The sequence below is a fragment of the Brachypodium distachyon genome, chromosome 1, assembly GCF_000005505.3.
Source record: "Brachypodium distachyon strain Bd21 chromosome 1, Brachypodium_distachyon_v3.0, whole genome shotgun sequence".
In the NCBI taxonomy this organism is placed as follows: domain Eukaryota; kingdom Viridiplantae; phylum Streptophyta; class Magnoliopsida; order Poales; family Poaceae; genus Brachypodium; species Brachypodium distachyon.
Genome location: NC_016131.3, coordinates 67633433 through 67660710, shown reverse-complemented (window position 1 = coordinate 67660710; position 27278 = coordinate 67633433). Strand labels below are relative to the sequence as shown.

General features: G+C 45.1%; 4 protein-coding genes across 4 annotated transcripts; 1 reads left to right on the top strand and 3 right to left on the bottom strand.

Annotated features, from left to right (window-relative positions):
* Nucleotides 1-307: 307 nt before the first annotated feature.
* On the bottom strand, nt 308-3164 carry LOC104581320 (proline-rich receptor-like protein kinase PERK4). The gene is made up of 8 exons (XM_024457609.1): nt 2487-3164; nt 1888-2397; nt 1722-1808; nt 1551-1621; nt 1361-1437; nt 1106-1250; nt 815-979; nt 308-711 (listed from the first exon to the last, which is right to left on the bottom strand). The coding sequence occupies exons 1-8, from the start codon at nt 3067-3069 to the stop codon at nt 496-498; spliced, it is 1854 nt and encodes a 617-aa protein (XP_024313377.1). The 5' UTR covers nt 3070-3164; the 3' UTR covers nt 308-495.
* A 622-nt stretch (nt 3165-3786) lies between these two features.
* LOC100832522 (DNA (cytosine-5)-methyltransferase CMT1-like) lies at nt 3787-9999 on the bottom strand. The gene is made up of 21 exons (XM_010231902.3): nt 9198-9999; nt 9080-9102; nt 8896-8992; nt 8023-8130; nt 7819-7953; nt 7614-7713; nt 7136-7344; nt 6983-7048; nt 6646-6888; nt 6446-6504; nt 6310-6376; nt 5899-6228; nt 5752-5820; nt 5592-5678; nt 5401-5488; nt 5018-5136; nt 4825-4929; nt 4697-4740; nt 4556-4625; nt 4365-4468; nt 3787-4252 (listed from the first exon to the last, which is right to left on the bottom strand). Exons 1-21 carry the CDS (start codon nt 9744-9746, stop codon nt 4054-4056), a joined length of 2871 nt encoding a protein of 956 aa, XP_010230204.1. The 5' UTR covers nt 9747-9999; the 3' UTR covers nt 3787-4053.
* Nucleotides 10000-13700: 3701 nt separating this feature from the next.
* Nucleotides 13701-15911, top strand: LOC100836190. The gene is made up of 2 exons (XM_003558374.4): nt 13701-14408; nt 15554-15911. The coding sequence occupies exons 1-2, from the start codon at nt 13838-13840 to the stop codon at nt 15748-15750; spliced, it is 768 nt and encodes a 255-aa protein (XP_003558422.1). The 5' UTR covers nt 13701-13837; the 3' UTR covers nt 15751-15911.
* A 552-nt stretch (nt 15912-16463) lies between these two features.
* On the bottom strand, nt 16464-23679 carry LOC100832213. Its single transcript, XM_003561808.4, has 8 exons — nt 23312-23679; nt 21489-21809; nt 20966-21225; nt 20296-20437; nt 19822-20193; nt 19597-19728; nt 18834-18962; nt 16464-18752 (listed from the first exon to the last, which is right to left on the bottom strand). The coding sequence occupies exons 1-8, from the start codon at nt 23411-23413 to the stop codon at nt 16737-16739; spliced, it is 3474 nt and encodes a 1157-aa protein (XP_003561856.1). The 5' UTR covers nt 23414-23679; the 3' UTR covers nt 16464-16736.
* Between the last annotated feature and the right edge of the window lie 3599 nt (nt 23680-27278).

Genomic DNA, 27278 nt, shown 5'->3' with positions numbered 1-27278 from the left:
GCGTGCCAATCTTTATGGAACGGAGGAAGTAGTAGCCAATTTTGCGATAAACAATGTTCTGTTCCATAGGCTACCAAAGTCTCCACCAAAAATGGACTACCAAATATTTGACATAAACATTTTTAACTGGAGAAACATACCCATAGGCCATAGCGACTTCCTGGTGGCGGTCAAAGCTTGGGAACCAGCTAGGAGATAGTACATCGATCCATAAAGTTGCCTCCTTTCAACACCCCACCCCCACCCCCTTCCCTCCCTAGATCACTCTCCACTTGACTACAGAAAATGTAACCGAGGAGCTGCACGGTTTACATGCAATTTACACAGATATACATCGATTCACACGATAGTACAGCAAATATTTACAAGCACGAAAGCAGTTACATCCAGCACATGTACATCCCATATCCCAGCAACCAATCCCCCATTCCATGTTCAACTTACACGGCGAAGGGCTCTTCTATTCTTCGATCCAGAGGGGAAGGAAAGGATTGGTTATGAATGCCGTCGTGCTGTGTCTCCTGACTCGCTGTACTCGTTGCTGTCCTCCTCGCTACTCTCAAACGCGATCTGCCTCAGCCTGTTGATGTTGGACGCGTAGTTCCCGCCCGAGCCGCCCTCTGATCCGGAGCTGAACATCATGCTCTGCCCAGGCTTCACCCCATCGTGCAGGTCGTCCAGCGACGCGTCGCCCTCCAGAGCACGGACAATCTACGCCAGGAACAGTAGAAGGACCACTGTTAATTCACAGCAAGAGATGGCAGGCATTCTAGAGAGACAGGGGAATCCAGTGTGTAGTGTTCTAGATTTTCACCTGTTTCATCTTCGGGCGGCGCTTGGCAGAGTGGCGAACGGCTGCCGCGGCGGCGGCAGCCATGCGCTCCATCTCCGACCGGTCGTACCTGTTCTCCAGGCGCGGGTCGATGAGCTCGTCGAAGGAACCGCCTTCCGATAGCGCCTGCGCCAAGAGTGGCCTCGCCTGTTGTCGGCCGTGACCAAACCAACGACCGGCGCGTCAGTCAGAAACTCGATCGGAAATTCGGAATCGATCAAGCTATGCAGAGATGGTTTGGGAGAGGGAACAAGATTAGCAGCAGTAGCTAACCCAATCGACCAAGCTATCCTCCATGTGGTTGGTGGTATCGACGGGCCGGCGGCCGGTGATGAGCTCGAGCATCATGACGCCGAAGGAGAAGACGTCCGATTTGTCCGTGAGCTTGCCGCTGGAGGCGTACTCCGGGGCCAGGTACCTGCACGCGTACACGAACAGCAGAAAATACGGTAATATAATGCTTGCACTTTGCTCTGCTGAAATGAGACATTTGCTGCTGTGCGTGTGCGTGTGCCTGTGCGTGCTCACCCGAAAGTACCCATGACTCGCGTGGAGACGTGCGTGTTGTTGTCCGTGGTTAGCTTGGCGAGCCCGAAATCCGCAACCTGCGTGCTTTCGCCAAACGAGTTTTTACTGCAATCTTATAGGTACTGTACTATATATATCTCGTGATCGGTTTAGTTCAGTAAATTTCATGCGTCCGCGCATCGTTAATTACCTTGGCGTCGAAATTTTCGTCCAAGAGAATGTTGGCTGCCTTGATGTCACGGTGGATGATCCTTGGATGACCTTAACAATGCATGACACCGCAAAAGTAAAAAAAATCGTGAGATGGACGCGCAAGGAAACACATCATTCGTGTCGACGACAGACAGCAGCAGGAACTTACAATCTTCGTGCAGGTAAGCGAGGCCCTTGGCGGAGCCCAGCGCTATGGCGAGCCTCCTCGGCCAGTTCATCACCGGCACGCCCTTCCCTGCCGCCGACATGCATTTGCCAGAAATTCAGAAGACTTGGGGCTGGGTTGCCAGAAGGGGAAAAACGAAGGCACTTACCGTGGAGGTGACGCTCGAGGGTGTCGTTGGGGACGAACTCGTAGACGAGCAGGCGCTGGGATGATCCGGCCATGCAGTATCCGACGAGGGAGACGAGGTGCCGATGGTGGACGCGGCTGATGATCTCCACCTCGGCCTGGAACTCGCGCTCGCCCTGCCCGCTGCTGGCCTTGAGCTGCTTCACGGCCACCTCCTTGCCGCTGCCGGGCAGGACGCCCTTGTAAACGAACCCGAAGCCGCCCTGCCCCAGCAGGTTCGCCTGGGCGAACCCGCCCGTCGCCGCCGCCAGCTCGTCGTACGTGAAGGAGCTCTGCGCCCCGAAGCCCAGCGCCATGGCCGGGGACGGCGGGGGCGGGGTGCCCCCCGTCCCGTGCGATTGCGTCCCGCTCATCATCTCCTCGCTCAGGGGAGGGCCCTGCCCCGGCGAGTATTGCGGCCGCCATCCCATCCCCCCGCCGACCGCGCCGCTGTTCTGCCACTTGGGCATGCTGTTCGCGTAGTACACGTTCCCTGCACGCCCCCGCCATGTTTAGATCTCTGGAAGTAATCTGCAATGGCTGCGCTGGAGTGTTTGCGTGTGCAATGGTGTACCGATGTACCGTGTTGGTCGGTGTAGTAGGGCATGTTCATGTGCGGGGGGTGGCGCGGCTTCTTCTTCCTCCTGGCGCAGCACACGCACGCGGCGATGGCCAGGAGCAGCCCGAAGGCTAGGATCCCGATCACCACGCCGACGACGACGGCCGCCACGGGCGGCGCTGAACCGCTGCTCCCGCTCTTGCCGCGGCCGCCGCTCCCACCCTTGGAGCTCCCGCCCTCCGAGGAGGAACCGCCGCCGCCGCCGCTGTGCTTCGGAGCCTCAGGAGACGGGATGGCGTTTGATCCTCCTGGCGGTGAGACCTGCAACGGGGGAGAGCCGCCGTCTGCTGGTGGAGCCGGCGGCGGCGACAGCGGCGGGGAGGGTGGCGACGGGGATGCGCCGGACGAGGACTCGGGCGGTGGGGTCGACGGTGTGGACGATGATTCGGGGCTGGAGGGAGTCGGCGGTGACGGCGGCGACGAGGTGGATTCCGATGATGATCCGTCGGAGCCATCCGAATCTCCCGACGCCGGGGAGCCCAGTCCGCCAAGCAGGCCCAGAGGCCCATGGTTTAGGGGCCCGCTACCCAGCGGCCCGTCGTCCATTATTGAGACGATGCCTCGTTTTCAGCGGGTCACCACCAGGATGCCTGGAGCTCTTCCTGGTGAAGATGACTCCTCCCTCTAGGCTGGAACGGTGCTCCTCGTTGACGCCATCGTCCCCGTGACGAACCCCTGGAACAACATTGTGGAGAAAGAAACGGTAATGCGTAATTGCTCCTGTACTTTGCCTCACGTTTAAGAATTGCTGAGTCCAGGATCAAATAGTAAGCAAATGCTAGACCAGATTTTCGTAAGGAGAACCATTGTGCCATTAAAATTTGAAGCGAATGTGTGAAAACGCAAAGGACCAAACCAACCAAAGATTTTAAAACGTGAAGAAAATCCATGGCGTACCTCCCTTGACCCCCTGTTCTTTCGCAAAAGAAGAGGAGAAGGGGCTGAAACACAGCCGGAGAGATGGCGAAAAGGAAGCAGGCTTCGCAGGCGTAGGTTTCGTCACATTGTCCAACCTCCGCCGCACCGGCCCACCACATTTCCTGGCTACCACCCATTGCCCTCTTTATATTTTCTAATTTTAGCTTCAGCTCCAAATGGGAGGTTGAAAGCCAATGGAAGCAAAGCTTGTACAGGTTTACCATGCAACTTTTATTCACTTTGTCGGCGATAGATCATTCATGACAACAATTGATCTGAATTTATGCAATTGATAGGTTGTCATAAAACATATTCTATGAATGATTAGCACTGGAACTTTTAGCCTGATAGTTAATGATCAAGCACTTCGCAATTGATATGTCGCTAGAAGTGTTTGAGAGCAGAACATGTCAGAGAGGAGATCATCTTTGCTGTTACGTTTACAAACCATGAAGGGGTGTGCCTAAACAGACGGAACACATTGTAGTCAGGCAGACCAGCCATTGCCTATCAATATCTGAATATTAAGGAAATAGACAAGTATGCAACTATGGAAATAAATAACAATGTTCTGACAGTTTCTCGGGCAAATAAGCATAATCGATCAAACTATTATTCTGCCTCCACTACTTCACCACCAAGAATTCCTTCAGACAATCTTGTGACTGTTGCTTGATCTGTAGGAATAAAACTTTCAGGCAGTTTGAAAAGGGGTTGGTCTCCATCAAATTCACGCCGGTAGGCCCGCCCAAGGGAATATCCCAGAGCTCGAGCAACCGGAACAGCAACTGCATTGCCAACCTGAATATATCTACATAAAACGCAACACAGTCAAATCTGATTCATTAAAAAAAGGGTCCAGATGTTCAGATATAATATTTCTGGATAACAAACGGTTATGGTTCCATACAAGATCAACTTACTTCTGCTTTATAGGGCCAAATAGTCTGTAGTAGTCGGGAAAGCCTTGTAGCCTTGCATTCTCCCGGATGGTCATAACTCTGTTCTGGGTCGGATGCAAAATAATCTGCAAAAATCCATCAATGCTCAATCAGAATAGAAGATATCAGCCAGTTATAAAATTAAGGCACCAGAAAATTGTTAAGAGCTGTACCTGGTTGTGAGGCTCGGCTCTGGTGACAACAGTCGGAACAGTTTCATCCCACCACAGTCGCCCAAATGGTCTGCAAACAACATAACAAGGATTACCAATGAAGTTCTACAAATAATACAAAAGGATATTCAGTATACTTACTTCAGTGACTTCCCCTTGATGTAGGTCATTGCATAGTCAGGCACCTAAGAGAGAAGAAAGGATGATCAACAACATGGAAAACATAAACGCTACAGCTAATGAAATTACTTCACAACAAATTGAAGTACCAAAGGCTTCCCAGAAGATAGAAGTACACGAGCCATATCCGGATCAAACTCAACGGTATTATCTTCCCTAACCTGGACACCGATCAAATCACGGAAGTTGGCCCCCTGAAATACAACAGGTCCTTATGAGTTATAGGACATGGCAAAAAAGAAAAGAAAAGAAAGAGTATGACACTACTAAGTTTCAGCTTACCTTTTTAACAGGAATCTGCTGCACTCGTTCATAATCATCCTCGTTTAGTTCTAGAGGCTGATGATCAAACAGTTGAGCTTCCTCAGGAGCAGCATCTCCAAATGAGTAATCCTTCATATCTTCAAATGAGTGACACAACAAAAGAACTCAGAATAGCAATATAATCAACAAAGTGAACACAAACATTAAAATGGTGGAAACTATGGCAAGGTAGCATAATTGAACACACCCACACATGATTCGATCCAAAATGCAGGAACAAACATATGAATCTGCATATTGAGACAAAAGGGATAAAAAATGAAAGGAAACTTCATAAAAAGAAAGAGAACTATGTATCGGAATTAGGTTTGCCACTCAACTGGTCACGCCTGGTGGTTTACCTTTACGGTTGAGCCGAATATAGTGTTGGAATTCTGTTTTGGGGTTAATACGATGCTCCATCACTTCATAAGGTTGATAGTTTCCGACCTGTAGAAAAATCATATATATAGTGAAAACAGAAAGAGACAGCAGAAATGTTCAAGCAGTATTCGGAAAGTAATGATTATGGGAGAAAACAGTACAGCGCGACCTTCGGTAAATCAGATATTGCATCTCCAAGGACAAGAGCTCTCTTCAAGTGCTTATCTTCTGTTTCATCGTATGCAACAAGACATTGCTGAAGACATAACAGCATTGCAGTAAGAGAAAATAATCGCAAAAAGGTGGTAGTTATTCACGTATTCCCTTACCGAGAACGCATTGGGCACTACTCCTCGCATCACAACATCATGGGTAGGAAGTGGGAATTTTGGAAGTACCTGCATTGCCACATGTATCTTCTTATTGAGCAGTAGTGTTACAAAGTAAGCCAGAAATGGTAGAGAAAGGAGAGAAACCATTGATGGAAGAGCTCCCCAGAGAAATGCTCGCATCCTAAACTGTGGTAGACCATAACATCCTGCAACAATCATCCCAAGTCTAGCTTGGTAATTCATGGCCACAAGCCGACTCAATGCATACCGACCAAGGAATCCATCTGCAAATTTCACTATATCTACGACATTCTCCATAAGAACATATTTAGGTCTCAGGTAATTCACAATATCCATAAAGACAGTCAACTGTTTGTTTTTTTCATCCTTCAGCGGATCATTGTGCTTTCTGAATCTGTTGAATCCACTAATGCCTTGGCAAGGAGGGCCCCCACAGATAACATCCACAGTGTCCTTTGGAATTAGAAAAAAAAACATAAATAGATAGCACAACCACATGAACCCAAAATGAACAAGAAGGATGAATGTACTTACAGGCAATGGCAAAATACTTTCCCTGTATCCACTCTCGACAAATTCTTTAATACACTCAGGGGAATCACTGAAATTTTAGCGATGGTAAGAGAATATTGAGGAAGCAAATAAGGAATGTGATGAAAAACATACCAACCTAAGGCCATCAATGGGCTCCCATGTATCATGACTGGAATCATATTTTTTCCACCGCACCTATACAGAAATTCCCATCTTTAAACAAGTTTGCTTACGTCGTAAGTAACAAGATACAACAATTAAAAACAAGATAAACTATAGATATAAAAGAATGACTCAAATAAACACTTGAAGTTTGAACAATCAAGTCTGCAGTACCTTAAAGCACAAACCAATTTCTCCAGTGCTATTTGGATCACCATAGCATATGTCAAGAAGCTTCTCTACCTCATATGTATCCTCTGGGAGAGGTTCACTTTCATCATCTTCAGCATCCATTGAAGTCTGAGCTAGAGCAGAGCCCAAAGAGTTGTTTTTGTGGGTGACACTGACATATTTCTCACAAAGTGCTTCCCACTGCCGAAGGAGGGAAAGGAAATCCTCAGCCTTCTCATTTCGTACCTACAAATTAGAGGTAAAACTGTACAAGTCATTTTGTCTGTTTAATGAAACAGGGAAGGCCATTCAGTGGCAGTTTGCCGGTGGAAAGTACTACCTGCGTGGATGGGTGGTTATGCTTTAGACTGTTGCAAGCATATGTGTTCATATCCACAGCCCATCGCTGCACAAGAAAATAATATTGAGATTGCCAACTAAAGTATCTTCAGGGTTAGCTAAGTCCTAAAAAAAATTTAAGCAGAAAACATACAGTATTCAATTTTACACCAGACAATGCAGCACCCAGGCAAAGCCCAGTTGACATTGCACCACATCCAGAGTAAAGATCCAGCAGCTTTGCTGTTTCCATTTGTGCATCAGATGCTGCTGCAAGGTCAGCCACTGGATTTTCCTTGGAAGAGTTGTCATCGTCACAAGAAATATTTGATGTTGCTTCACTGCCTGATGCACCATCATTTTCTACAACAGAATAGTTAACTTGTGAGGGAACATGTCAAGAAATATCATGGTAAACAATATTGATGAGTCCGGCAAAAGTACGTGTACATCCAAAATGTATTAAAATGAGTCTACTGTATTGTGCCATTTTAATACAAGTTCAATGTAAACCATCCAAGTCTACTCTATTGTATAAATTTTGATACAAGTGGCATGCAGGAAACAAAAGACAAACTAAACAGTGCAACTATGATGATTGCAATAGAAAGAGGAATTCTAGAAGCAATTACCTGATGGCATATTTGCAAATGTGGAATAGTCAACAGAGTAAGACATGTCATAATAAAAATCACAAGTTGATATGACCTGAGCTTTTCCTTTGGGTGTCATCTGAAGTTGTTTCGTAAAATAACAAGATGAAAGATCAGCAGAAATATGTCAATGTTGTATGCAGTACACATTGTTTCTGCTTGAAATAGTGCATAGAACACTTACATTTGGGTCAACATAAATGATGTTAATTTTTGAGATTATTGACTCAATCATATTATCATTCTTTTCCTCTGAAAGGAAAACACGCTTATGGTCATGTTTATGATCATGAACCATTAACAACTTCCTTGAGATGACCTGCAAATATGTATTAGACTACACGTGTTCAATTTCCTTTAGAGAAAATAACATATGCTTGACACATACCGTATCTGCTGTACGGAAAAACCAACGACAGGTGAAATATGATCCACGGTCTATCCCTTCAAAAAACTCTGCAATACGTCCAATGTAATTTTCTTCATCAGGGCCAGCCTGCAGTCGCTCAAAATAACAACATGATTAGCAAGCTTGAACAGAGGCAGAAGAAAGTTAGAACAAAAAAATATGCAAATTATCCAAGACATTATTAAAATTCCAAGTAACAGAGATCAGTTTCATACGCACTATAGAGCAGTAAAATGTAACATTTGAATTGAAGAGATAACAAAAAAAGACAGTGTTTTATGGTCCAAAAAAGAATCAACTTATTTATTTAAAAGACCTTGATGTAAATAAAGAACACAAGACTAAAGAGTAAGTTCAGAGCACGTGAAAGGCTAACAAATATATTGGAGTAATCTAGAAGGCCTCTTGGCACGTTATGCTACAAAAGGGACCCGCCCAGGGCCCCAGCAGACAAAATTTTAATTAAAGTAAACTAGACCTTGATAACTCAATAGTTAAATTAACTGAGGTTTGATTTACATGTACACCTTTAATCTCCATCATCAAACAAAATTTATTGCACATATTTTTATTGACCACAAATTGAATGTTTGAACATTAACAGCACACCAGAGAAAAAGAGGAGCCCAGTATTTCAACAATTAGCACAACAGAAATGGCAACAGAGGCTGCATTAATCATCTCCTTACGCTAGAATTACGTACAGAACTACAGATGCCATAGGAAATAAAATGGCAGTCGATTAACAGGAAATACAGAACTACAGATCGATGTTATAGGAAAGAAAATGGCAATCGATTAACAGGAAATACAACTGAATAAAAGTCCACAAACTAGCTAATCATGGTTGACCTTGACATAGACATCATCATCAAGATGAAAAATTGCATCATCCACACAGGCAGATCTGTAGTGGCACCGGGCACTAATATCCTCCTCCCCAGCAGACCTGCCGAAACAATTTCGGTTTACATGTTAAAAGCACCAGAAAAGAGCTCCTTTTAGAACACTATATTAACAGTACAACAAGCCATACCGCCCAACGAGTGAATCAGAATCCTGCAAACAAAGAAGGAGGCGTTTTAGTTTTGAACTTTAACGTATCAAACAACATGGCTACTGCCTACGTGCCCGGATGCAGATCGACGTCGTACCTTGGTTCTGTACCTCTCCGGCCATCGTTGCCTCGCCTCGTGATCCGGCACCGGCTCGCCCACGAAGTGGTCCTCCGAGGCGTCCACCTTCCTCTCCGTGCTCGGCCGCGCCACCCTCTTCCTGGCGCCAGCCGTCTCGGCAGACTCCTCTCCTCCACCCTTGGCCTCCTCGTCTGCTTCCAGCGCGGCGGCCGCCTCCTCCTGTTCCAGCATCTCCATCTCCTCCGCGCACATGTCGTCGTCGTTGATCGCGCTACCCGCATCGTCCACCTCCATCACGCCCTCCGCCTCCGCGGCCACCGCCTGCTGAGCGTCCGCCACCGCCTCAGGCAGCTTCATCTCCTCCTTGGGCTTGCGCTTGGCCGCTCTCTTACGGCTAGCAGGCTTCCCCGCCGCTTTGCGCCGGCGTTTGCCGCACGGCATCTCGCGCTCGAGCACGGCCTCCTCATCGTCGTCATCGGCCTTGGCCTCCTTTGCGGCGGCCGATTTGGACAGCATGCGCGAGGAGCGCCTCGTCGCGGCCGCCGCGGATGGCGTCACCGGGGACATGGGGGCGGAGTTGTGGGGAGTCGGAGATGCAAGCGGGGGGTTTGGAATGCGAGGTGCTAGGGTTTTGGTGTGGTGGGTGTAGGTATGGTGGACGATGCTGATCCTTTTGCAGATCGCAGATGGTGAGAGTGGTTGGTTGAGGCCTTGAGGGGAGCCGCTTTGGATGCTTTGCGATGGGAAAAAGGTAGAGGAGGTCTCGAACGGGCGGGAATGTGGAATAGCAATGGCTCTCCTCGGGGATCCATCAAAGCTGCGCTTCTCCTCTCCCCTCTCCCGCAGGGAAGGGGGGGTGGTGTGGGGTCCAAGTGCCAGGGAGACGTGCCGCACCACTCCCGCGTTGGTAGCTTCCATCTGGGCCGGCCCTGCCGCACGCAGAAGCCCGTTGATCAGTTTCCCTGGAGAGCGTCGGCAAGTCTCGCGGTGGGACCCCGTGTCATCGGGCCACACCTAACACCGGTCAGCGCCGGGAGTTACGAGAGCGGGATATTTCAAACTTTGGTCCTGGAAATGCGTGTACTTGACTAGGAACTGGTACTGGTGACCGTCGGATCGACTGGCAGGTGGGCTGGAGAGCGGAAGGGTCTCCTCTTTTCTCTGGTCGCAGTCGTCGCCTCGCCTCACATGCAGGGACAGACAGGCAGGCAGGCGATGATCCCTGATCGGGTGGCTGTTTTCAGGAAAACACCGGGATTTTCTCCTTTGCTTTTTCTATTGCCGTTGTAATGCAACGATTTCCTGCCATCTTTCTGCGTCTGGGGATTGGGGAGAGAGGAAAAATCGGCGTATCCCACGGGAGTTTTTGAATTTTGAAAACGCAGTGAGAATTATGGATATGACATGCGTTGCTGGATGATTGGGAGCCTCCTCTACCATTGCCCATAATTTTGTTGCCATTTGCGTTGAGTTTATACGGAATATCGGGTTTTCCATGCAACTCTCGATGGTTGTTTGAAATATGAGGATTATGGAATGATGCGGGGGGGGGGGGGGGGGGGGGGGGGGTGGTGTTGGAGCCGCCCAAGGAAATAGCCCTGCCTAAATAAATAAATAATCATATTTTTGTCCTAAGTCAAAAAAAAAATCTGACAAAGTTCATAGAAAAGTCTACCACCATCTACAACTCTAATTTTATAATTCATCCTGAGATATATGTTTTCATAGTATACTCACCCATGTCAATTAACGTACTGTGGCAAAGAAAATAGACTGTACCAAAGTTTTCAGTTTCCTTGCCGAGTCCGAGATTATTCTTTTTTTTGTAGAATTGGAAATCTGAAAATTTAGTAACGGAACTTCGTAAACGTGAGAAAAATGAACCATGGATGTAATGCGCATTTGCCAGGGTTTTAAATAGCGCGCTATGACATTTAATGCCGGTCTCCTCCAGATGCTATAGACGCCATAACGTGCTATCGCGCGCTATTTCAAATAGCATTTCGTTGAAAAACAAATCAATTATAGCTCAAAATTATATAGTTTAGCATAATAACGTACTAGAAAAAAAAATCTCCAAGCATTTACAAGACCAAATCCATGACATAAACAAAGATACGAGGCATAATTGAAGCATTGGAGGCGTCGTCACTGGTCGCAAGCTGGAGGAAAGGCGGCCTGTTGCGAGGTGGAGGAAGGAGTCGCCTCCATTGCTGCCGGTCACGAGCTGGAGGATCTGCCACCTCCGCTCTCGTGGTGGAGCCGGTTAGGTCTGAGAGACTGTGACTGAGAGATTTTGAGCCTGGTCTTTAGGATGACGTGGTACTATTTGGATTTTGGATACTAAAATATCTAGCGACGTTATAGCAAATAGCATTTAGCGCCATTTAGCATGCTAATAGCGAGAATAGCGGCATAGCGAGAAAAATTGATTAAACGTAGCGCCGAGTCTTCAGATATGCTATAGTGAGAAAATAACGCGCTATTTAAAACCATGGTATTTGCCCAACTAAGGTGACGTTTTAAAGATGTTTTACACCCATGGGTGCATCAATGGAAAAACCTTGTATGAAGGGTACGTGTATGGTATTGTGATACCCCTCTTCTATCCTTCTATCCGTATATTTAAATGTGGATTCTGCGTGCCATATGTAAAAGTGACGTACGTCACTAAAAAAATCTACTCACCACAAGTCAAGGGCCTCATTGCCTCCAGGCCCGAGCGGCCTAGTCCCCGCTCGGCCCCTCTTGACTATTCCATTCCTAGCCACCGAGCGGCGACGCACTACGCACTCCTCGTCTTGTTTCCTCTCTTTTAAAAAACTCAGTTTGAACTTGTAAACCTGAACCATTCTCGATTGCCTAAATGTTAATGTGTTTAAGTTATAATGGTGAACTATCAACTACCTTCAATTTTGCTGCCTTTCATGCACTTTCATCATCGCTAAAACTTCATGCAATTTTGTAATGCTCATCAAACTGTCAGCCTCCTTCGTGCAAGACAAACCGGAACAAAGAGGCAGGATCCTTCCGAAAGGAAAGAGATGGCCGACTCGGTTCAGTTAGTTGCCCCCTGGCACGCCACGTTGGCCTGATAGGTGGATCCACCTGTTAGTTTCGGGGTTATTCACTAGCAACCAGACACTTAGTGTTATTCGGTGGTTTTTGTACAAAAAGTGTAAATTTCACAGAACCACGTGTTTTGAGGTAGTCTTCTCACCGAGCCCCACTTTTGCTAATTTGTCCAGAGAATCACTGGGTTTGTTTCAAATTGTCCTACATCGCCCAAAATAACGATTCAAGCGATTTTGGCAGTATTTCTTACATGTGGGCCCCGCATGTCAGGCGTCACGTCTTTTGCATTAGACCCCTTTCCTTTTTCTTTTTTTTTTCCTCATCACCTCGTCTTTTTCTATGACTCCGGCAGCCAACTGCTTCGCCATGGTGGACACCAACCTACCCACCGACGGGAACACCGCGTCCAGCATATATCGTGCACATGAGCTTCTCATCCTCCGGCTCCACCATGGCCTGCCCCCACCGCCGCACGCTCTGCTGCCCCGCCCTCACCGCCTGCCTTGATGCCCTGCTCGCTCTTTCACTGCCACACTCCTCCGTCCCTTCCTGCCTTTGCGAAACCTGCCCACACTCCCTTGCTCACCGGGAGTGAGAGGTTGCAGAGGAACCGGGAGAAGATGCCACCGTACAAGAAGACAAGTGGATGAGGAAAAAAAAACAAAAAAAACGAGGGGTTCAATGAAAAAGACGTGGCACCTAGACATGCGGGACCCACAAGTAAGAAATACTGTCAAAATCGCGTAAGCGTTCATTTTGGACGAGTTGAGACAATTTGACACAAAACATATGGTTTTGTGGACAAATTAGTGGAAGTGTAGGCTCGGTGAGAAGACTGCCTCAAAACCTGTGGTTCTGTGAATTTATTCTAAAAAAACATAGACTGGTACCAAACTGCAACCTTAGCCACCAACGTGATGGTTTTTGTAATTTACTCTTTTGTTGGCTTGCCTTGCGGTTGTGCAGGCAGCTAGCGCGGGTTCGATCCCCCGTTGAAGCGAACTGCGTTTCTCAACAGGGATTTAATCTCTCTTGTTGTTCCGCCTCTACACGCGCACTTGCTCCTTAGTGGTAAAGCAACGTACCCGTTGCCGATTGAGTCCGGTGGCTCTGAGAATCTATTGTGCGTGCGTGTAATAGGTTGTAGGTATTCTTACGCACTAGGGGTAGGATGTGTGAATATGGTGTGCGTGCAGCGTGTGTTAGTACTTGAGTTGAGTTCAGATACTAAAAGTATTGTACGAGAGAAGCCTAAAAAAAATACCGGACGTTTTTTTTTAGAAAAGGTTACCGGACGTGTGAAGGAGTAGAAAACAATTACCACTCGTACAATTTTTGAATGAGGACACAGCCACACAGGCTTGGGTGAGCTCCAGGGTACTATCCGGAGGCCCATGGAGCCGGCAGGCCGTGATTAGAGAATCCTGGCCCACAAAATACTCGAGCCTACCCGGCTACTCCACTCCTAATCTCCTACGCCCGCTACTCCGTTAGCCGCTGCAGCTGCACGGCCGACGACCTCCTCGTCTGCAACGCTGCCACAAAACCTGACACTTCCATCCATCCTCCGGCCATCACCCGCCATGGCCATCACCTCCACTTCCCTCTCCCTCGCTTTCTCCCATCTCTTCCGCCCAACTCCCCAACCCCAATTCCAACCGCGACACCATGACCTCAAATTTCCTAAACCCCTGCGCCTTGGCCTCGCGCCTGCACTCTCCTGCGCCGCACCCCTTGCCGCCGTCCCCGACGGCGTCGCCATAGACGACATCGTAGAGAGGGACTGGTCCTTCCTAAACGCCTCGGGGTCCCAGCTCCCCCGCGCGCTCGCCGCGGGGGCGCTCTCGCCGGCGTCGCGGGTGCTGGCCGTGACGCCCACGCCGTCCTTCGTGGATGCCCTCCTGGCCGAGTCCCCCTGCGAGCTCCTGGTCGCCGCGCACGAGTCCCTGTACGTGCTGGGCGGCATCAAGGAGGAGCACGACGAGGTGAGGTGCTTCCATTTGGAAGGAGGGGGCGGGGGCCGGGGAGGCGGCGTGGTGGAGGCCGTGCCGGAGAGGTTCGACGCGTTCGACGCGGTGTTTGTGTGCTACTTCCCGGGGATTGGGGTCTCGGCCGCGGCGCTGCTCAAGTCGCTCGTGAAGAGGTGCTCCAAAGGTGAGTGACTTCTATGAAATGCCACCTTATCCTCGTTTCCAACTTCCTGTCTGTTGTTTCTGAATCTTGAGTTGATCAATGGCATTCACTGATTGGTTTAGACTTATGCATTTCCTTCTATTAAGTATGCCTAGATGGCTAGATGGATGTTTCTGAGACCTTACTGACGTGTTCAGTATTCTAATAGCTGTTCAGTACTGCTTTTGAGGTGGTCTTATCCTTAGAATGTTAGAAGGCACACTATTTTGTGGACATTAATGGGTTTGAATGGCCAGATTGGCCTGTTAGATCAATGTTGCTAGATATCCTGTTGCTCTGCCATATATATAATTGAAATACTTGGGCAAACTTGATTTGGCAGATACTCTCTAATCCTCTATGTTTGTTGATTTAATTTGCTTGGAACTACGGAGTATATTGAAGGAATTAAATTGCAACAGGCATATAGAACAGCACATTGACTCTTAAATTGTACTGTAACTAATATCCAAGCACTACGTTCTTTTTCTAGAAGGGGAGTGTGCTGTGGTTATTTTAGTTCCTCGAGCCATTGGGCTAGTCGCCTAGGAGTAGATTTATATGTGGTTTATTGATGGTGCTCATTCCCGCTTCATTGATTCATACTAGTACTTACTAGCTAAAGTCGTTACCAACACTCATTTGCCTAATATTGTGCTGCAAAGGCAACCTAGAGTCCTTGTTGGAAACCAGGGCAAAATTGAGTTTTCCCCAGGTTCTTTGTAGTATTTGGATGGTATCATGTTCATATTTTCTTTTGCATCTGAGAATTCGACCAGACTATCTTATAAGTTTAGTTAGTATCTAGTTGTCTCATATAGATTTGCCCACTCATCTCTAATGACTCAGCCTCACACAAGGTTAGGTTAGCAAGACTTGTCCAAAAGCTTTTATTATTCGGATAAGACACCATCAAGGTTGTCAATAGTCAAAACTCATCAAGCGTTGCCACACCTCTAGTTCAGGCAAATTTCAGGAATTTGTCAGGGTACTGCAGTTTGTTCAGGTCATGAACGAAACAACTCAGTTTTGAAACCTCGAGGTTTTAGTGTTTTGCCGTGTTAGTACGCAAACCTCCTTTTATTATCAGTTTTATAATTCGAGCCATTGCTTTTCATTTGACCTAGGTGCAAGAGTTATCATCTTCTTGGATCAAGGGAGACAGAACCTGGAGGAACACCGCAGGGAGCATCCAGACGTTGCATCCTCTGACTTGCCTAGTAGGTCTTCTCTGGAGAAGGCTGCTGCTGGGAGCAAGTACGAAATAGTGGAGTTCGTTGATGAGTCAACATTGTATCTTGCTGTTTTGCAATTCCAAGGGTGAAACATTTTTTGTAAAACAGATTATAGGCTGATGGTTTATCAACTCCTCGTCTGTAGATAGGATCATAGGAAAAGGTCCAGTTTCCAACCCTCAACTCTTGCAGAAGTTCACTTTACAACATTATAACTTTGAGCTCTGAAACTAATTATTTTGAACCCTCACCTCTCGATTCCGTTTACAGCTTGTTTGGCACCCATCAGTTGGGTATAAAATTCTGGAATTCATTTTGGATTCCAGAACCAACTCTAAAAGTCATCATCTCTCTAGAATTGTCTCTACAAATCCATGTGACATGCAAACATGACTCTTGAATCCAAAATTCAAATTCAACCAAATGAAATGTTACTAAAAATTTCGTTCATTTTTACGAAGTGAAACGTAACGAGGGGTACCAAACAAGCTTACTGACATTGCCTTTATGCCATTAATTCTAGTTTCTGTGTCGTGCACTCGTGTTACTACCTACTCTACACATTAGCAAAGGCTTGAAATTCACAGGGTCAGCATGCCTTGGATAGCGCAGGCAGCTATCGTTCTCTTCCAGTCTCCTGGATTGGGAGAGCCGTGCAGAGATCAGATCACCACTTCACTTTATGACTTTAGCACAAAAATGGTGGTCTTGAAAAAAAATCTTCAAAGCATGTGGCAAGTGGTAAGTTGTCATGTGTGCCCTGAATATCGGATTTTGAGCAATTTTCTCTAGAAGTAAACTATGAAGAAAAAAGTAACTGTATATTTACCACATACTGAGAAATCAGAAGGCTATATGATACACTAGCTTTTCATACACATGAAGAGGAAACCAAGGATAGGAACAAAAAACAAGAAAGAGACAGGGAAGATAAACTTACAGGAAAAAACACTCAAAACACTCAAAGCATCTTTTATTTCGTTTGGATAATACAATCACTCACCATGTATAGCACCAACAGTATGCAGCAGCAATGGGAAGAGCACGTCTTCCACATCTTCCACATGCGATTCTTTTATCTAGATAAATGGAAATAGCCGGTTTGATCCGTGGAAAACAGATTATACTCCTTCACATCTGTCTGCTCCCTAGAGCAAGGCTGAGCTTGAACCGGAGCAAATGGCGTTCTTGCCACAATCTCTCCACTCTTACCATCTTTGGATAATGGTGGGGCTGGTGGAGCTATTGGCAGGTTGAACTGGAACAATGAGAAGGATGCACTTCTGTCCTGCATTTTGCTATCACCTTGTGCAGCATCCTTCAGGCCCATCGGCTTCAACACAGAATTATGCCTGTCTGGATTCAAGTCTCCATGAGTATGGCTGCCTATCTGCCCTGTTCCATGTCTGTAAGATGGCGGTGGAGGCATGACTCTGAAGCTTGTCGACTTCTTGTGAATTGGCTCTGGCTGAATACAACTAAAAGCAGGAGCTGGGTAACGATGCACATTGTTGTACTGCACTGGGAAATCAGGAGATCGGTTCCCAGGTACTCGGAATCCAAGTGGACTAGAGAAAAAATTGGGAGGCTGACCATACTGGAAATATCCATTTATTGGAGCAGCGCAAGAATGGCTGTGGGGCCCCACTGAGGCTAGTGAATATGGAGGCAGATGCATGTTCCGGTGATGCAATAACTGATCCTGGAATGGGGGTACGTTGTGACCAAATCTGTCGTTGCGAGGCGGGCATCTGACTTTTGGGTGGTACTCTCTGAAACCATTTCCTGCACATGTCTCAAGTAACGAACGTGAAGCAGTTCTTGTTGATGGAGCTTCTGTAATGTTGTTGACTCTCTCAGAAGATTCCTCTGAGTCAGATGATGATGATTCTGGATTATGAGCGCTCAAAGAGGTCATACTGCTTGAACTGCTTTCTCTATCTGCCTCAGTCATACATGAAGATGAGCCATCAGAACTGGCAGAATTCGTCGTCAGCTCTTCGTCATGCCTAGAACTTCCATTATCTCTTGAGTAGCAGGTCTGTTTATTCATCATAGGAGTTCCATCATGACAAGCAGATTGAGTTTTCTCACTATGTTCATATGACTGATTTGTTTCTGATTTATGAACATCACTGGGCCTTTCAGAAGCCTGACTCAATGGTTCACATCCCGTGTCAAGCTTTTGACACCCACTGATATCACACTCCACTGGTTTAGATGAATCGGCTTTGTCAACTGATCCTGACGTATCATTTGTGCCATGTAAGCAAGTCTTCTTTGGGGTGTCAGTTCGCTCCCATACTAGCTTTTGAACTGCATTTCTCTCCCGTGTACCATCAACACGGCAGTACTGCACTGTAAGCTTATCAACTCCTGCTTTTCTTGCTATCTTCATCTCCCGACCTGATGTAACTGTTGGCGAAAAACAGCCGTCCTCAGTTCTATAACCTTCCTGATGGTTACAGCTGCAGGAATTGTAATCCTGCCTATCTCTTGTTCTGCTATTTGTACTAAACACTGAGTTACAGATTCTAGCATCATTTCTCATCCTTTCCGTTGATTGCGCCTGCAAATTGTCAATGCTCCCAAATTCATTTCGGTCATCATCATACCGACAGGAGGAATTATCTTGAGGAACTTCCTTTCTCAACCTCAAATTTCGTCTTGATGATTTTGAATGCTCGGATGTGAAAGATTCACTGCTATTTACTGAAGGACGTTTGGTAACCATACTGCAGCAGTCCACAATGTTTTCTCCAATAATTTCTCTGCATGAAGATTGATCTGTACAAGTGTCAGCAGTGAACATATCCACGACCATGGAATTGTTTTCCTCTTCACTAGCTGAATCTCTCGAGCCGAAAGTATTTCCAAATTCATCGGTAGTGCATGTTGAGGAATTGCTTAGAGTTGAAGATGAAATATTGTCTGATGATTTGAATTCAACTAGCTTTATCTCCTTGTCCCTTTCCTTCTCTTTCAGCCTCTCCTTTCTCCTTTGCTTCTTTTCTCTCTCTTTTGTTCTCCTCCTCATCCTGCGCTCTTGTTCTTCACGCTTTTCTTTCTCCTCTTCCTCAAGGAGCTTGTTCTGCACGAATTGACCATACAAAATTATGTTCACAAATGCAAATGAGCCAACCTAAATTTTCTTTGCAAGTATAACAAGTACCTGTTTTTCCAATGTAATAATTTCTTTGCATGCTACATGAACTCGCTCCTCCAGAAGTTTTAGCGCAAGAGACACAAAAACACTTTGTGCATTTTGCTGAGCTGCGCCTTCTCTAAAGGCCTTCTCAACCTGCAAAGTAGCTCAAATTTAGTATATCACTAATGCTTGTATTACGGGTGTCTAAATTTCTGAATGAAACCTGAGCAAGTCCTGAATAGTTGCTGGTGACTATAGTAACCACTAATAGTAATGCAGAAAAAATGAGTGCGTCCAAAGCTATTAGCTATGCAGCGTGGATATCAACTTAAGTAGTGATTAAAGTTGCCAATCCCTATTGCAGGATGAAAAAGGAGCCCATAAATTCCAACATATGGATCACCATAAAAAATTCCATTAATTAACCTTAAAAACAAACATGCTATTCAACAGAAAAAACATATCATTTACTGAAGTTGATAAATAAGATGATATGGGCCACTACAAGTTTCCACATAGGGATCATTTAAAGTTATGTGTTGTTTTACCATCCTTAAATTTCTACTTCCACACCCAAACGATAATGGCTAAAACACCTTAATTTGGTACTTCCTCCGACTCCGATCCATAATAAGTGTCTTGTGCTTAGTATAAAGTTGTATCGGAGGGAGTAGATTCTATCCAGAATTTGTAATAGAATGTGTTTCTTTTCCTTCTTTGTACCATCAGAAACATTACACATCCACTGATTGCAACAATTCTTGTGATTATTTTGACAACACGTTACCTGTTCTTTGAATATCACTGCAGCAGCATCCAAAAGAAATTCTCTTGCCAGTTCAGGGCTCTTTGCATGCTTCTGCGGGTGAGAGCCATCACCATCAAGATCATGTTCATCCCTGTCCATGGCCTCATCTTCCTGCTCATGTTTTCATCAGTCAGAATAATAAATGCTCCCAGCTAAGCCTATCTTAGTAAAGATGTAAGACACCATAAGTGATATATCACGTACATCCTCTTCCTCGGCCTCTTCAGCGTGCTCAAATAAACTTCTTATACTTTCACCCTTTGTAACCGTCACAAAGCCATCCCCAACCACCAGCCTGTGATGGACACAAGATTGGCCCTTCAATGCATGTGCCTTTACACACAACTCCGTATAGCGGCCATCAAGCTTCCAAGCTCTCAAAGTTATGAAATAATCTTCAAACTGGTCAAGATCAATCCCATTTCTGTGAACTTGGGTCTTCATCCCAACATCTTCAAAGCCAAAAACATCTGATTGTCCTTCATCTGTCCCAATAGCCCATTCAAAATGATGATAAGATCCATTTGTCTCTGACAAAGATTGGTGCCAATCAATTATGATGGCATCCTCGAACACCTGAAAAGCAAAAAAAACGGATGTCACTTCATAGGAATATAAACCATGTACCAAGCAATGAACTGCAGATCTTGTCAGTGAAAGTTTTGACGAGGCCCTGACCTCGCATTGAAAAGCAGTATCCGCAATACAGAACCAACTGGTGCAGCGAGGTTCCCTTCGTATGCGTTTCAGTTCCTTCAGCTCCTTGAATTCACGGATAACATTCTTTCGGCAATCTCGGCAAAATCTCTTGCTGTCAAACCTGTGTAACAAGTTCTTTCAAAGTGTAAACTCTTCTATTGCGAGCTGTCAGAGAATAATACCAAGAAATGGCAGAACTGAGGAAATACTACTCCAACCCCCAGCAGGACTAAATTGAACCAATCAGTAAATAGTACTCCCTCCGTCCCATATTAAGTGACTTTCTATTACATGTATCTAGACACTTTTTAGGCATAAATACACCAATATTTGCAAATCAGGTTCACCTCGATAAAAAATAAAAAGAGATTCTATCATACTTCAGTACCAATTTTTAAGCATCCACGCCATTTTCCAATTTCCATCAACCTCCAGTGGAACTAAAAAAATCCTTACAAAAACTTGCTAAGTTTATTCTCTAGGTCATCTTCCTTTTGGTGGATCTAAGCAGCGTTGAACTTTTAGTTTGTTATGAACATGCTAGCCCAATTCAGTTATTTCTGTTCATAAGCTTCCTAGTTGAATTCACGATCTTGTCATTTCCCAACTTAAATGTGCATGGAACGGACAGCATCTCCAGTAAGCTCACCTATAGATTAGTCTTTCAATGAAATCTTCCTCCTTCATCCGCAGAAGAGAAGATCTAGTTTGTTCACATAGTGCTGACCAGAAATTCACCAGCGTGTTACATGAAAGGTGGGCAGTATGCAGAGCACATGTTTCTCTAGTTCCATAACCCCTGCTATAACTAGCCATCCCTTGGCTAATCCATCCTCTGCCACCCCCACCACATGCATCGGGATAAAGCATTTCTCGTTCCCTCTCTCTTGATCGTGCATTATCAAATACCTGATTAAACAAATGGCGAATGCAGTAAGCAATAGAGCGATCAAACATCAAAGGAAAGGAAAATGTCCTAATCTATCTAGAATAAAAAATTCTGAATACACCGACACACGTCGTTTGGAGATTACTTCACATTAACAAAACATTAATCAGGTAAACAAATGATCAATATACGAACATAGCAAATTGGTTTGGAATTCTAGTCACGGTGCAGAGAGCAAAAATAAAATATGGACCATGAATTACTGGTAATTGTTCAAACTTACATTCTGGAGCACCCGTAGTGACTTTGCTTTTACAAAGCAGCCAATAAGTGTAAGGACACCATCCTTTGTTGTTGCAAGGCCTCCCCAAGGATGAATTGATGGATCCTGAGAATAATCTTGTTCCCTATGCCTACTCCTTGAATCACTAACTGCGCTCAGACAATCAATATCTGAAACTTCTTGCTGCAGTGACTTGAAATTTTCCAGAAGCAACCCATTGCACCTTGAACAGTAGAAATTCTTGCGTGCTTGCTCAATGAGGGTTTGCTTATCCAATTTGAGGAGCTCCTGTCGTGCTTGAAGAGGCAAGTCATTCCAGAACTGAAACAAGTTCAATCCACAGCCATAAAACAATCAGTTACCTTTGCAATAAAGTTATCATGATACCTCCATAACGTTAATTCCCATGATAAAAATGATGCCACTTGATACACATTCTGATTTTAATTCCAGCACATAGGAAAATGCATACTTCAAATATGAGAAAGAAACAGCTCAACAAGCCAGCTTAGTTACAGAATAGCAATCAACGACAATTTAATCAAGAGTACTGAAAGTCACATTTACAGTCTCACAGCAAGTTGGAGGTGCCTCAGTAGAGTTCTATGGGAATATTCAAGGTCATTGCAAACAACATACTCCCTCCATCCCTTAATATGAGGCACGCACGCATCCCTAGATTGATAATTTAGCTAACTAAATATAAATTAAATAATTATATCATTAGAAAGTTATTTCGATAACGAATCTAATGGTATACTTTTTGTTAAAATACATACATATTTAATTAATCAAATTGATGATCTAGTGATGCGTGCGTGCCTCATATTATGGGACGGAGGGAGTACTAGTACAAAACCAGAATAAGAAATGGCGTGGCATATTACAATGGCACAATGGGATAAAACGAAGCAAACTTGTTTGTTCTAGCAATATCACCATTCGATATCCAAACTTAATTCTATTTGCAGCTTGCTATTTTGTCGGCCTGCTATAATGGAAGAAAGTGCAAACATGCAAAGCATGAGGGCTTATGGTTTAGAGTTCAATACATGATTAGTTGATATGAACTGAGTCATCACACTCTCAACAGAAAACTGAGAGTCATCACAACTTGGTGAAAGCTTCAGAATTATATGCTTCTGCATAGTAAGTTGTTCTGACAGATTTTATTTTCCTAACTCCAGCATTTTTACATGGCATAATTTTTCTCAGAGCAACGATTTATAGGCCATTAGGATCATGGAAGATTTGGAACCAGCTCAAACTTTATAATTGTGCCCTCAAATCAAGTGCCTCAAACTGTTGCAGACGATTCCATCACTGACCACTCCAAAGCCATACCGAACTCATAAAGAAAATGTATTGATAATCCCAGTTCTGTTTTCCCAGGTTAAGCATATCAGCCAAACAGGTGATTCCAAAGGTTAAGAGTCTCTAACAGCAATGCATCACCAATATCAACTCAAAGTAAATGCAATCGAGCTGCTCAGAGTCAATGTTAGTACATATGTTCGTCAGGGGCACCGAGATATCCCGGTTGAATCTCACCACTGCCCTAATTCACGCCAAGATGAATACCCAAGCAGTGACGCTTAGGGAGGAAAAAAAAATCTAGACCAACCAAACACATCGTCACCCCCGATGCCGTCTCCAGGTAGCATTTTACGCGAATCACACGCCGAAACTGAACCAATCCAAAGCAGGCGCAGGACAACCAGTTCAGTCACAGATTCGCAGGGACACCATCACCGATACACCCCAATTCTTACCACTCAAATCAAAACCAGCCTAATACCAAAGAAACGACCACGCGACGGTACCTTCTGGAGGCGATCGAACGTGATCTCGTCCCGCCGCCGCGACCAGATCCCCGATCCCGAAGCCGAAGCCACCGCCGTCTCCGCCTCCGCCTCCGCCGCCATCAAGTCTCCCTGCGGCCGCGGTAACCCGCCCTCAACGCAAGGACGTCTTCGCGCCCGATCCACCACCGCCAACGAAAACGACACCGCGGCCGAAAAACGAGGGAGTGGCCGCGTCGCCGGAGCTGCCGCCAGGTCGGATCGGCCGCGGCGGTGGCGACACGGTGGTTCTGCTGTCGAGACGACGAGATGGGAGGAGAGGAGAGGGGAAATGATGAGGTGAGGTGAGGTGGGGTAAAAGGAAGGGGATGAGGAGGAAGAGACGAAGATGGGAGGGAAGGCGACGACGCCGTACTCTTTTTTAACCGCCACGGTTAGGCCGCGGTGCGATTTCTGTTGGGTTCTAGTGGTTTCGGAAATTTTAGAGGGGGTGTTTGTTACAAATTTGGCTTAAACAACGGCGGTGGTTTGCTGGCGTTCGAAATCCGGTGCGACGTTTTTCTTTTGTCTGGGTCCTTGTGGAATGCTTAATTCTTGTTTTTATTAGTCCATGGGTGCCACATGTTGTCATTTTTGTAAGGCAACACATGATGTGCCATCATGAGTACATAATAACTAAACTTTACAGTGCATGATACTCCGTTTTTACCAAAATACACGAATATCATACAGCTTGATTTCCTTTAGTTTCCAAGGTTTAATGTCGATCTTTGCTGCATTTTGATGAAAAAAAATCAATTTGTATTGATAATTTACAACATTTTCCTGAATTAATTCTGGCGTGCTCTTTTAGTAAATGTTGATATTTTTTGTGAGCACCAAACTAACATGAAAAGTCCTAAAGATATTCACAAGTAGCACTTCATATAGTGACTAAAGTCCTTTAAAGATGTCCCAAAAGAAACATAATAGATATGTGATACGTTTGTTCTGAATATTAAATTGATAGGTGCCACTAGCTAGAGTCTTAAGAAATTTTTTCATGTTGCTTTGGTGGCCGTGGGGAAAGGATGTATGGAAGCACCACAAAAGGTCTTTGCGTAGTATTTGTTGATTGCCTTAACAAAGTGGAGGTCATATGGCAGAAGAATGCCGGGGTATATAAATGGATATAGGACAATTTTGCAAGAACAAATTACTCTTTTTAAAGGGAACGGTACATGAGACATTTTTTTCCCGGGTAGCCAACTAGAGCATATATTAGATCATTATGTAAGTAACTTCTTTTGTAAGAAACTGTAAGAGAGACACCAACAGTATAAATAGATACCTAAAATTGCATCCTTGAGAACATGAACCGCTGTGTTGGGGTTGTACATCCACTCCTCCAGCCAAGTATGTAGGCTCACTTTCTTATTGTGTAATTAAGTTGCCCGTGAAACTAGGTCTTATTTGGACTTGCGAATAAAAAAACACAAAAATGGGATCTCACAGAGCATGGGTCCTTATAGGAGCTCAGGAAACTTGGAAATGGACAAGTCCGATTTGGGTGGTTCATATGAAATAATACAATGAGTTTGGAGAGATATTGAGAGAGAGAGAGGATGAGAGTTTTAAGTTCAAGTTGGAGATCGTGTCAGTTTCTAAAACATATTGTAATTACAAATGGGTAGAGAATTTTATTCGGCAAATGTAATAACATTAAGCAACTGATACCTTCCTCGATCCAAAAATATAGGACATATCAATTTGTCGTTAAGTCAAAAATTCTTACGGTTTGATGAAGTCTAGAAAAATACAACACCTACTATACCAAATCAATATGAGTAGATCCATCTTATCATATGTTTTTGTAGTGTATTGATTTCGTGTCATAGATATGGATGATTTTTGCTATAAATTGTTCAAACTTTCAAATATAATTGATTAAGGAAAAAGTTCCATAAACAATATATTTGTAAATAGAGGGCGTATGTGGTACACCAACGGAAGTAACCACCACGGATCACCCCACAGTTCACAGGATATATCTTTTCTCCGAAAACTTTGCTTTCAGCATTTTCAGGCAGCAATTAATTCTTCGAATGTCATTTTCAGGCAATTATGAAAAAAGCTGCAGGGGAGGATGGAAAGTACTGAAGAAAAAAGGAGGCACCAAAACTCAAAAGGGCATACAAGGACAGCGGATCAGCAGCAACTGAAGGCAGAGAAAAGGGCCAAACTTTTTTGGATCGCTAGCTTACGGCGTTTACAATGGGGTGACGTCAGTCTTCTCTTAACGGTACCACATAGGATAAAATCTGATGTGGAAGAGAGAGAAACGAAAAAAAAGCACAAGCCTTCTTTTAATTAAGAGATGATCTCTTCACAAGAATGATAAGACAAAAATAAGACAATTTTTCTATTGTACTAGATTTCACCTTTTCTTAGCATTTATCTAGTTAATTTTATTCATCTAAGCATTAATTTTAAGATATAACATTAAGAGATAACCCATTGTACAATATGTTTTGTTATCTTTTCTAAATAACGTGAAACACATAAGATAAGACAGTCTTATGAACCATTCTACGTGTCCTTGGCCAGCACAGCAAGACTGGCTTGCATTCGGGCGCTCGCTGCCCCTCCTCGAGTCTCTCTGGACGGTAAAGCGTGTCCGAACAGTGGCCCGTGCAGAAAAGTTTCAGGCCCTTTTTCACACAAACGAAAGCATCGTGCAAGTGGGGCAAAGCAAAAGAGGCGCACGGTTTTTTTTTCTTCCGTAGATGGAATAATCTCGAACAGCGTGCCATTTTCACAATTTGGTCTTCCTATGGAGTGCCCCTTTTTTTTATATATACATGATCCCGTGACACGGGTGCGCCTAAATATCCGGACCACAGCGACACGCATATCGGCATTGAATTTGCTGGGCACATTTCGCTGCAGCATTACGAAACAGCGCACCGAACACCGGAAACAAGCAGGGGCAATTCGAAAAGTTTGCAGAGTGATTGAGTCGTCGGAAGAGCCATTCGAGACGGTGGCTCGGGCGAACCGACGAGCGTGTAGTACGATCGGGAGGACGGGAGGCCTGCGTGCGGCGTGCCATCATGTCGTCATCGCCGGAGAATTGAAGTGCCGATCCTTATCCCCGAACAGAACAGGAGTGATGACATTGTCTCGTGTACTCCTGTTTCTAAATAATTGTCGCTGTTTTAGTGGAAAAACAGGACAGGAGTAGCAAATAGGAGTATGGAGTATCAATTACTTTCTCTGTTCCTAAATACTGAGCAACAAGTATATTTAGGAACGGAGGGAGTAGCAAACGACGCAAGGACTGCTGTTGCATGTGAGAGAGAATTATCAATTGATGAGGTGAGGTCGCCACTCGCCAGGACCAGTACTAGCTAGTACTTCCTCCGTCCCAATTTATGAGGCACGCACGCGTCTCAAGATCATCAATTTAACTACCAAAATATAAATTATATGATGTACAAATCATATCACTGGAAAGTTTATTTGGCTACGAATCTAGTGATATTTTTTTTATGAAATATAATTTAGATTTTGCTAGTTAAATTTATAATCTTGAAATGCGTGCGTGCCTCATATATTGGGACGGAGGGAGTAGTACTGGATCAGATTGGACTGAAGATTAGGTCAACAAAAGGGCGTGACGCGTTACTGTGCAAGATAAGTAGATAGTCCCCAACTTACTCAGCACGGCAACGCCTGCACATCACCGTAAGTGGTTCGCTTAAATATGATTTAACAACCTACGGGGTACGTTCTAAGTTTGGGAACAAAATACAGTCTTCATCAATCATCAGCGAGGTCTCCTCCCTCTACTCTGTGTAGTCGCTGCCTTCGGCTGAGCGTTTTGGTAGTTTATGCCGCCGAAGCCGAACCAAGAATCAGTACGTAAACCTGGAGTTCAGCGAACACCTCCAACCTAGCACACCCAAGTACCCAACTCGAAACATCCCAACTCCGGGTCTCCGACAAG